Source organism: Colletotrichum aenigma (genome assembly GCF_013390185.1).
Source record: "Colletotrichum aenigma strain Cg56 chromosome Unknown KSG_Cg56_contig72, whole genome shotgun sequence".
Lineage (NCBI taxonomy): Eukaryota > Fungi > Ascomycota > Sordariomycetes > Glomerellales > Glomerellaceae > Colletotrichum > Colletotrichum aenigma.
In genome coordinates this window covers 1-11,160 of record NW_023500978.1, presented here as the reverse complement: position 1 = coordinate 11,160, position 11,160 = coordinate 1, and the positions used below count along the sequence as shown (strand labels likewise).

Below are 11,160 nucleotides of genomic sequence, written 5' to 3'. Positions count from 1 at the left end.
GGACTGGCCAGTGTGCCCTGCCCCCCGCCGCGGATATCCACGAAGCAGGCCTCATCAAAGGGAGAGGAGGCGGAGGTAGTCTGGGTCACTGTGGCATGTTCCATGTTCTAGAGCTGACGGGAAGCAGTATATATCTACTATCAAAAGCCAGATCTTTCTCCTGCCCAAACAGCAACCAGCCACCACAAACAGCCATATTTCTCTCTTGTCCTTCCTTTAAACTGACCTTCAACGCCTGCCACTCGCTACCCACACTCACCCACGTTCGTTCTAGTTTTCTTTGCCAACATGGTCGGACCGCGTCCACTCCTCGTGCTTCTATCTGGCGCCCTCTCTATGGGTGTTGTCTAGCCACGGGGCCCCCGCGAACGGGATGCACGTCACCCGAGGCGGGGGGGATGGGAATGCCACCAGCGGAGGTCCAAGCTGCTGGCGGACCTCTTTCCGGGCATCTCGCTGCACTAGGGCCTGAGGGTTCAAGACGCCAGTGTCCGATATCAGTCAGACAGTGTCTCCCCGAGCTCTGAAGCCGCAGCCGAAGACGGACTTTGGGAAGGCGACGCACTCTCGAGGAGAGCCACGGGCAGGAAGTCCGGATCCTTCTTCAGCCGTTTCAAGGTATGAGTTAAGCCCTAACCTATCAACCGACTCCAGCTGACCCGCCGCCAAGCGCCCCTTTGGTAGGCGGGCCCTCCACCAGGCGGCCCTCTAGCGGACGGCCCTTTTCCGGACGGCCTTTTACAAGACGCCCCCGCGTCATCCCAAACGGCCGCCGGGGACTCTCGTTCCGGGGGTCTTTCCTGCGAAGCAGCCGATGGCTGACGAGACCGCCCTTGATGAGACCGCGGGCCGACGACACCGCCGTCGACGGGGCTGCCGCCGACGGGAATGCCGTTGACGGGGACCGGCCGCCGATGGGACCGCCGCCGATGGGACTGCTGCCGATGGACTGGCCGCCGACGGCTTCACGGGCGAAGAGGGTTCAGGCGCCGAGGGATCTACCGGCGAGACGACCGCCGACGGGTTCTTCCGTAGACGAGGCTCAAGTCAGAAGCGTATCCACCACCAAATGTCCACAGAAGGTGTCAACCAGCGCGACCCACACCGCTGACGAGATCCTCCACCTTTGCCGACCACCGCTGATGAACCTCCACACGGAGCGACTACGTGTCTGATGAGACCACCGCTAGAGACCTCCACCGGCTCTAACCGCCGCGTATGTAGACCTCTACTGGCGCGACACCAACCCGACGAGAACCTCCACCTGCGCTACCACCGCTGCTGAAGTACCTCAACTGGAAGCGGCTACTGCTGCTGATGAACCCACCGCTGAAGTAGACCTCTAAACCGGGGCGCCTATACACCACCGACGAGACCTCCACCGGCGCGACTACTACTACTGCTGAATGCGTACCACCAGCTGACGAGACCTCACCCGGCGCGACCTGTCCGCCTGATGTAACCTCTACTGCTTGCGCGACCCACCACCCACCTACGACCCCCACCGCGCGACCACCGCTGAATAGACCACAACGCTGATGAGACCTCCACGGGAGCGACTGCTGCTGATGAGACCACCGCTGAGAGACCTCCACCGGCGCTAACGCCGCTGATGAGACCTCTACTGGCGCGACCACCACCGACGAGACCTCCACCGGCGCGACCACCGCTGATGAGACTTCAGCTAACGAGACTTTCTACCGGCGGGGGCATCTTCCAGAAAGACCTCCGCGAGCAAAACCGGTTCTAAGACCACCTTAAAGAAGACTGCTGCCAAGAAGGCCGCTGCTGATGATACTGCCGCGGGAGTCCGTATAGGGCCAACTTAACAAGGCACCGGACGGGAGCGCAGCTCTCGGCACTTGAGCAGCTTGGCTCCCACACATCGGCTCATTGCGATCGGCTTGTAGATAGATACCTGTTCTTTAGTAGCGTCCGCGTGGGGGCACTTTTAGACGCGCTCACGAAACGCAACGCCGTGGAACGTGCGGCTTCTCATATTTACGCTTTATATTTTGTTTAAAGATTAAGTCATAAATCTTACTCGAAGAATAAACCACTGTTGATACATGACATGCAGTCGCCCTGCCCACATAAGCTTCTGCTCTCGCAAATCCCCCCGCAATACGACTGGATAGGTAGTTTCCGAGCAAGGCAATGCCCTCCCGGAATCCGGTTACCATGGCTAATCGCAGCAGCCGTGTTTGCTCCCCGCCCGACCCCCTCCTGCGACAAGTCATTACGGTCCGCTCGACAGCGAGCACCGGCCACGCGTGCCCCATGACCCGCAGAGCAGGCAATCATTAGACAGGCAGAAGACTTGGGCTTCCTCGTCATCAGGATCAGCCGTCGACACTGTATGCTTCGTCCGGGGACCGGTAAGCGAGGGGTGAGAACCTGTTGAGTGTGTCACGACGGGGTCATTGATGCGAAGTCGCTCGTATACGTGCTGTTTTCAAGGAGATTCTACACCACTTATAACCAAGGTTAGCCCTATAGTAGATAGCTAGGTAGTCTTATTTATATAGGCCCAAGCCTGCCATCGCCTAACGACTTTGCTTGGGCGGTTTTCATGATGATTACTAGCCTGGTTTACAGACCACAACAGACGAGTCCTGATCCCGCCATCTAGTACCCTTGCGGACCAAGCGTTAAAGGACGTGTGAATGTCCCCGGCTGGTTCGTCTCGCCCTATCGATAGGGGTTCTGTGGGGAACTGTGGATGGACGTCTTCCACCTCCATATCGCTATCTAGGGCCCCGCGGGCGGATGAGACGGTCGACAGTTGACCACGCGAGTAGTGTTCACGTGCGCAAAGTCGAGAGGCTCTGGCTCAAGATTCTGCTCACACGAGGGGAAGAATGGATGATCCCCCCGACGCGGGTACGTTGTGGACAGGCAGGCTCAACGCAAACCCTGCAAGACCCTTCGGCTCTCACCAGTCAGTTGGAGTTAGGTGGTCTTGGGTTGTGCTTAACCCCACTAGCTGCCCCGTCTGCCCGCCGGCGTCACAGGCCCGACCGGATTCGCCGGGCCTGACCCGGCGAAGCACAGCGGACCCTGATCCGTTCGGAGATGGCCGTGTTTCAAGGACTCCACCAGCTCCCTTACTACCTGCTTTGTTTTATTTTGGGGGGGGGGGGGGGGGGGGGGGGGGGGGGGGGGGGGGGGGAGGGGGGGGGGGTGGGGGGGGGGGGAGGGGGGGACAGAAATAAAAAACTTGTTGCTGGACCTAAAGACGCAGCCGCAGATAGTCGTCCTGCGACGTTGTTTGCGTCGCGACCACGACAGAGCGGTACATACCTACTCTGATCTCTGCGATTCTTCATCCCTGCGCGGTACGTGGGCGGAGGTCGGGTTCCAAATCGTGACAAGCCAAACCCCAGCCCCACGGGCCTGCCATTTTGTGGGCGGACAACTGCTGCGTCATCCGCACAATCAGGTCGCTCCGATACCGGGCGCCTGCGCGACTGGCACCTGGGCACCTGGACGGACTTGGTGGAGAGACACCCCCCCCTGTCGTTCAGTATACCAGCCATGTGTTTCGCTGCCCATCGCGCCGTGACCGTAGGGATGGTTTTAGCATCACGTCGTTTAGTTGAGTTGGTACTGGTTCGATTGCTGCTGTCGCCGCGAACACATACGGCTTGTTAGGGTCAGTCAATGCGAGGCTTTGTCCCTCATAACCTCTCTTTACTTAACCATGCTCCCATCTCTCTACCGGCAGTAAACTTGTCAACAGCCGCCACTCAAACGCAGTGTGACTGAGCAACGTCTGCCCACCCAACAAGGTCCAGCGCAACCATCCCTACCCACTTATACCTTACCCAAGCAGGCCAGGCTCACAAGGAGACAGACAGCACGCTGCGGGTAGAGACCACTTTTTCCATCGTCATCTCATCGTCGCCTCTCCCATTTTCGGACGCCTCATGCCGCATTTGTCTCTTACCGCCGAGTCCTCCGCCCCTGAGGGTCGTCCGCCGGCGCCGTACTCGGCAATCCAGCCTAACGGACCGCAAGGTACGGATACACCGTACATACGTGTCCCGACGCCACCATCTGCGGCATGTCACGCCGTCAGATCCCTCCGGCGCTGGCGCGCCGCCCACCCCCCCTGCACGCCCGACTCTCTGCTGGAACCGACGACGGGCCGCCGTTTTAGGTCGCAGATCGCCTGCATGGACTTCTCTAACAACGACATCCCATCGGACGCGCAGTCCGTCATCACCGCCGGGTGCGGCTGTCAACACAAGACCCCAAGCACCCGCTCCGGGTTCGAGTCGGTCCTAGCGCCGTCTGATGTGTCGGTCGCCGACCCGATCACGCAACAGGATCAGCCGGCATCCCCCCTTGTCCCGGCCTCAGCTCCGGCCGACCGGAACGACGCCGCGGCAGCCGGCCCTCTACCAGTGCCCACACTGCCAGCGACGGTACTCTCGCCCTGCGTATCTCGCACGACACATCCGGACCTACACTTCCAGCAAGCGCTGTGCAGTGCCCTATATGTTCCAAGGCGTTTGCCAGAACCGATCTGCTGAAGCGCCACGTTGCCAGGCACGCAGGCGGCGGCCAAAACCACGCTAGCAAGCGAAAACACGGCAGCAAGCGAAACCACCACGCGGGACCTTCACCCGGCCCTCGTCGTGTGTCTTACGCTTGCCGGCAATGCGCTGCTGCCCGTGTCAAGTGCGACGAGGTCAAACCGTGCACCCGCTGTTGTAGCCGCAACATCGATTGTGAACCCTCCTCGAGCCGTCATTCTTCCACAGCCGCCATGCACCTGCCCCTCCCCGGGAAGATCGCTAACGCCGGCGGCAGCGAGACGAAACCGTCCATCGGCTGTTCGACGGTACCTTCGCCCCTCCGTACCCACAACAACAACTCCTCTTACGCCGCGCATCAGGAGCTTGCCCCACCGCAGCAGCCCGCGTGTCTGCCAACGGCCGCAAGTGGCCTGGAGACTCTACGAGAGCGCGCCGAGGCCGAGAACGGGCGCCCAGCGACGTTAACAACATGGCGCGCGGGATTAGTACCGGATCCCGCGCACGTCATCCACGAGATAAGCGCGTACAGGTGGTTTGCCACCACAAGCCCCATCTCCACCACCACGGGAAGAGGCGTCTATGAGCCGGAAACGGGCTCTGTGACGGGACCAGAGCCAGGAAGTCAGCCTGTGTTGGATTTTTACGCCGGCTCAAACTTGGGGCTGTACGTGGTGAGCTCCGGCCATTCGAGCCGTTCGAGCCATTCGCGCCACTCGAGCCACCCGGGCCAATTGAGCCATTCGAGCTATTCAAGCAACCAAGCCTGGGCGGTACGAACACGGCCGACAGCCGACGTTGGCCTTGGCCTGCGGACAACGCCGTCGAGACGATCCAGCACGCAACGGGTAGTCGTCGAGGCCCATGAAAAGGCCCCTACGCAAGGTAGATTCGGAATCGCAAACCTGACTTCCCGCCAGCAAAGAGCCGGTAGCAGCAGCCTGCCGCGGGACGTTATCTATGCGCTATACGCCGCTGCCTACACGGATAGGCGAACAGCTTGTCCCAATTCCGAGAAGGGGTACACCGGACCGTCGGAACTTAGCTCTATAGGGGTTCTTCGAGACGCCCCCCCCCCCGTACTTCTTTTCTTCGTTCACTCACACGACGAGAATTCCGAACACGAATGTGGAAACTTGCCGAAACTGCCGGACCGGGCAAAGCATACACCTTGTGCGCGCCAATCCCCACACATCATTTCAACCCCTTCCTCCCACCCCGGATTTTACTGCTCGGTGCTACGGCTCGGCGCTGTCCTGAAGCTTCGCTCCGGCGGGACAATGGAATCGCGCTAGCAGGGTTACGACGTGAGCCGGACCGATTCGGGCAATGGCGCGAATTGCGTGCAGAATGTCTCCCTCAACGGCCGAGAATTGATATAGGGCGATACTTTGACGATTGATGGGCGCAGTCGGCCCCCCATGTCGTTGGTTTAGAGTTTCGGCTTAGCGGCTCCATACGCCCCACCCTGGGTGCCACTGGGGCGGCGCCCACAGGTCTGATGAAGCACGACAAGCATCCCTGGACGAACAGGCATGGATACGCGAACGGATTGGAAGACCCGCGAAAAGGTCTCGGGACCTCGGTACGATTGGCTCGTGCGCGCTCTTGATTACTGTTAGATCGCCGATGCGTTTTCCCGACGGGGTCTATATGTTTTACTGCCCCTGCCAGCTCCATCCTGCAGGATAATCTGGAAAGGATGTAGGCGTGCGGTTACCTCCTGGATATGAATGTAAATGTGAATGTAGATGTAAACGAAAATGCCAAAGCCTAATTTTATACCGTTCGTCTGTCTTCTGCTGCGTTGCTTTGCTGATCGGGGCGTGGCATCAACCTAATTGGGTCAGCACCAGCTTTGAGGGAAGACAGTTTCATCTGGCCACCTCATCCTGCAAGCCCCATTCCGCGCAGCACGGACAATACTATATACTCCGTACGGAGTACTCCAGACCACTATTCCCCTAATTACATGCTAAAAATGGCTCAGGATTCTGCGGACAGGTCCAGTAGGTAAGGTTTGTAGGTACAGGTAGTACAAGGTAGCCAATCAACTGACATGCCCCACTTTCCGGTGGGCCGACGTCCAGCGGGAGCCACTGGACGTCTCTACTCTAGCTACCTAGCGAGATTACCCGGCACCGATGGAAGTCTGCCAAGATTTTACCTTACACACACAGTAGCCATCCAACCCCCTCCCCCTTGCGGCTGCAGGGACTGTTCGCTGAACGTATCCGTACGCAGTGTACGCCAAGCTGCAAGGACGGTTTTTTATTTTTTTATTTTTTTCAATTCTTTTTTTTTTTATTTTTTTTAAAAAAAAGAAAGAATAGGGAAGTGGGATCAGGACTCCGAGCCACGAAATCGCACCTATAAAGCCAGCGCCCCTCTCTCGGTGAGAGACTTGTCAGTGTCTCGAGAATACGAGAGCTAGGTGGCTCAGCGTACGACGACCGATAGCCCAGTATGAGTGCTGAGAAGAACGTAGACCGTCCGGAAATCCACATCTCTCGGGAGAGTTAGTTGCTGATCCCTAAAGGACGGTGATACCGGGCGCAATGCAATCCAATGTAAGTCTATCGAGCAACAAACTTACTATGTAGGCCGGCCCTGCTTGGTAGATCTAATCGTTTTCAACGCCTTAGCGAACGGCTGGGGCCAATGTATGAGATGATGGATGAGACGATGCGAGCGGAAGCGTCTGCACAGCGGTGGTATTCAACGCCGTGGTATCGGCTTTCGGCGAAGCCGGGAAAGATGCCCCCCCCCCCCTCCTCTCTTCTTCCCAGATTCCAGGCAAATGCTTGTTGACCGCTGTTAGGAGCTCTTGAATGAAGCTGGGGAATTTGAATCCTAACTGCGAAGACACATCAGTTCACTCGCAGCCGCCCTGTGTCCCTCCCTTGCCGCTCACTACGCCGAGTTATCTGTAGACTGTCTTAACAGCGCGTTAGGTAGTCGAGCCATACAATAGGCTTATTGCCCACGAGTAGTATGAATAAATAAGACGTACAATCATCAACAGTCGTCTCACTCCCTCGGAGCGGAGCGAGACGGCTGTCCGAGTTTTGTTCATAACACGTTCAGAACACGCTTCGGAGCGCCCTCCTAACATTGAACCCCTTGGTCTCCTATCTTGACACCGCCCCCTCATCTTTCAAAATTTTGATTTTCTTTCCCCCCTCTTGATCGGCACGGCTATACACTCGCTTTCTATCCTACCGACTCGAACCGCTGCCGCTGCTGCTACTAACGGCAGCTCGTGTGCACTGCAGCCTTGGGCTGGTTTTGCGGCTGGCACCCAACAGCTAGCGCCTGCGGCTAGCTTACCTTGTCAGTCACGATTCTGCGAGATATACCCCCCGCGGACTGAAGGTCGAGAGCCTCCAGAGGCAATTGGATACATTCCCCACCAGCAGCTCCCGGGTGAACGCAAGCCGAGCCGCCTGGTCACCATCTATGAACACCAACATGACACTTTACAGCCACTTCGATATGGAATCCCGGGGCAAGGGCGACCGCGCTTCGCTGGAGCGGGAGCGAGACGCCTGGTTTGCCGCTTTGGAGAGCTACAGACTGCGATTTTGCTTGGAGAGAGAACGCATCAGAGTGGCTTGCAAACGCGCAGAGCAGAGCGTCTGGGTCAATCTCGCTAACCAGGCCTGGTGTATCAGCCAAGAAGCCTTGCCTGTCGATGTTATCGAGATCCTCTGCTCTTATCAGGCCGAGATTCGTCAAAGACGCCTTAAAGATCTACAACTGGATCGTGACCAGTCACTGGATGCTGTGGACAAGCAGGAGAGAGAGGTCCTTCTTCATCACCACCAACGATTTCCGTTATCAACCACGACTGGGCCGTTAATGGATACGGAATCAACCAGAGACAATCCAATCGAGATACAGCGAGGCCCACCGACGGGCCCAACGTGCGATCTCCGAGCGCGGACACGCGCTGGAGACGACGCGCCTCAAGAGGCACTGGCATCCCAGAGCAGAGTGTACCCGTGGAGTCAAGCCCTGGCCTTAAGAGAACCAGCTTTGGTCCCCACGGCGTTAACGACCGCGCACCAAAGCCCCCTTTCTAACAAGCCCCCAAGCCTCCCCCGAACCCCAAGCCAAGGTGCTATGTCGGACTCTAGTTAGAGCCGCTAGTATATAAACGTCCTAACTAGAATGCTCCCTTTTCCGCAGACGTAGCAGCCTCGGCATTCTGCCGGCGGGAGACATCATGTTGACTGCTCGGGGGCAGAGTCAACCTTCCAGACCCGTGTGAGGAAACGAAAACGAGTCCAGAGAAGCTTAGCCGGCCGGCCATGCGGCAGGGGCTAGGACAAGCGCGAGCTGCAAGCTGCTGTCTCCTCCACACGGCAAGCTAAAATGTGCCTGCCTCCTCCAAATCTGACGTTCTTTGCAATGCGGATGCGCGGGGGCCGCTGCCGTTGGTGACGTTTCCACCGCCGGAAGCGGACCTGGGACCAGCAGCACCATCTGTAGAAGTTCGAGGCGTATTGCTACGTACTCACGGTTGTTTCGTGATATTGGAACAGCCCTCCGCAGGCTCGAGGAAACAACCGCTAGCCCAGCTCTCGTCTCAGTGTGGGGGTTGGGGGTTGGGGGTAAAGTGTTAGTTCAGGATGTTTGGCGCGGGGTCTGTTACAGCTGCTTTTGCGTTCGCATGGTTCGATCCGGTTTCTTTCCCTTCGTTTTCTCTTTTCTTCTTGTATATTAACGATCGATTAAGAATGTATCCTATCCTATAGATGCAACCATCTAAATAACGGGTCCCTGTATGCGCGCCACGCTTCCTACTAGTTAGTGACTGACGTCTGGTGCAATCAATCTCTCCCCGTTATGCTTGCCTTTTCTTGAACTCAGGTAGATTTCGCTTGTCTCGGTCTCGACCCACCAAGTTTGGTGAGAGCAAGTAAGAATGGCTGTCGTGAACACCGAGTTGTATCAGTAACCCCGAATTTCCTGGTGAGAATTGGAGCTTAGGCAGGAGCTGCCTGAGTGACCGCTGCTCCTCTTCCTTAACCCTCCTCGCTTCTAGTTGTCCTAGGCTTCTGGGTAGCGAGAAATTTCGTTAATGGAGTTAGCTAGGCGTTCCTCGATTTCCCCGTCTCAGACGAGGACATTCGCCACCCACTTGCAGCCACGCTCATGGGTATCCATCCATCCATCGTGGGTTGTGGTAACGAGCCTTCCACAACGTCAAGCCTAATGTTGATGAAGCCTGACGACTGTCTCGCAGGCCTGCTACTACGTCTTCGGTCGGCCTCGGTCCGTGTTTCCACACCCACTGACTGCCCACGGCCATGACCGCCGACTTCAGTTGCATCCCGGTGTTGAGTCCAAACCGTCGCCGACGGCGGCGGAACATCGATATCCACCGAGATCCCTTGGAGCGACAGCGGCAAGTCACAGCTTAGGTCAGCGCGGCTGCGATCGTAGCTTATGGCGCCGCAAAGGTCGACTTCGCTATCAGAGGAACCTAGCCGTGGCGTGTGGCGACGATTCGGGCTATCGCCAGGGCCGATTTCGCGCGGGATAATGGCAAGCTCGGCCTCAGGTTGCTTCGCAATAGAAGCTGTCCTTTTGAAGCTGAAGCCGTGCTGCATCCTGTGTCGGGAGAACCCGCTGACGGGATTCGACAGAGAGGGCATAACCTTCACGACGAGGGGCCGGAGCGTCGGAAGGCACGCGCAGATCAGCCCACTACAGACTTCGCCGATGGACCACCCAGCAGTCTGCACGTTTTCCCACGTGAAGTCTGCGGTCTGATGGAGGTGTTGTATCCGGACAGCCGAAATCACGCACGTGCTATCAACCATGTGAGATTGGTGTCAATGTGACATTTACTGTCGATATAGAGCACGTACAAGAGTCCGAGGCAAAAGATTCCGCCTAAAGCATATCTCTGTCTTGAAGGCAGCTTCAGGCCGCTGATAACCGGTAACGGCAGAACAAAGACTATCAGGTCGGTGGCGATATTCCCTGCGGCGTTGATGTACCACAGAGGGTAGTTCGGGATACAGCTGCCTCGGACGCTCTTATCCCAGAAGGCGTTCGTAGGGATGCAGATCAAGACCTCCACCAGAACTTGTGACATGCTCCAACCCCCGACGAGGATCATCGCACCGAACAGCAACTTCCTCATTCTTTGCACAGCAAATAGTCGCCAGTACTGGAGCAAGAACGTCATTTTGACGCCAGCGAGGGCGGCATTATAGAAGACGACCGCGGTATAGAAGGTCTACTAACTGTTAGTGGACAAGACACGTCAAACCTCGCCAACGAGGGCTGCTATACCCTTAGATACTCTTTGATCTGGTCTTCAGTGAGTAGATACACATGCATACCGAGGCCGTTCCTCAGGTCTAGAAGATCCGCGTCAGCTATGCTCTCACCATCCTGGCTAGAATGTAAGAACTCACTGATCGCAACTGCGAAGTAGCAAGCGAAGAGGAGAAACTAGGAAACATATTGGCTTGACGTTGGGTGTGGGTACGAAAATGGGTGTTAAGTGGGTTAACTCACGAAGGTTAGGATAGCAGCGCTATCATCAACACCGAATCTTCGCAGGCAAGAACACGCGAGTGTACGTTCGCATGATCACTGC

General features: G+C 57.3%; 1 protein-coding gene across 1 annotated transcript; it reads left to right on the top strand.

Moving 5' to 3' along the window:
• Positions 1-4,774: 4,774 nt before the first annotated feature.
• Positions 4,775-5,475, top strand: CGCA056_v015202 (uncharacterized protein; the record flags this gene model as incomplete). Its single annotated transcript, XM_037330442.1, has 2 exons — positions 4,775-5,208; positions 5,469-5,475. 2 exons carry the CDS (start codon positions 4,775-4,777, stop codon positions 5,473-5,475), a joined length of 441 nt encoding a protein of 146 aa, XP_037171168.1.
• Positions 5,476-11,160: the final 5,685 nt, after the last annotated feature.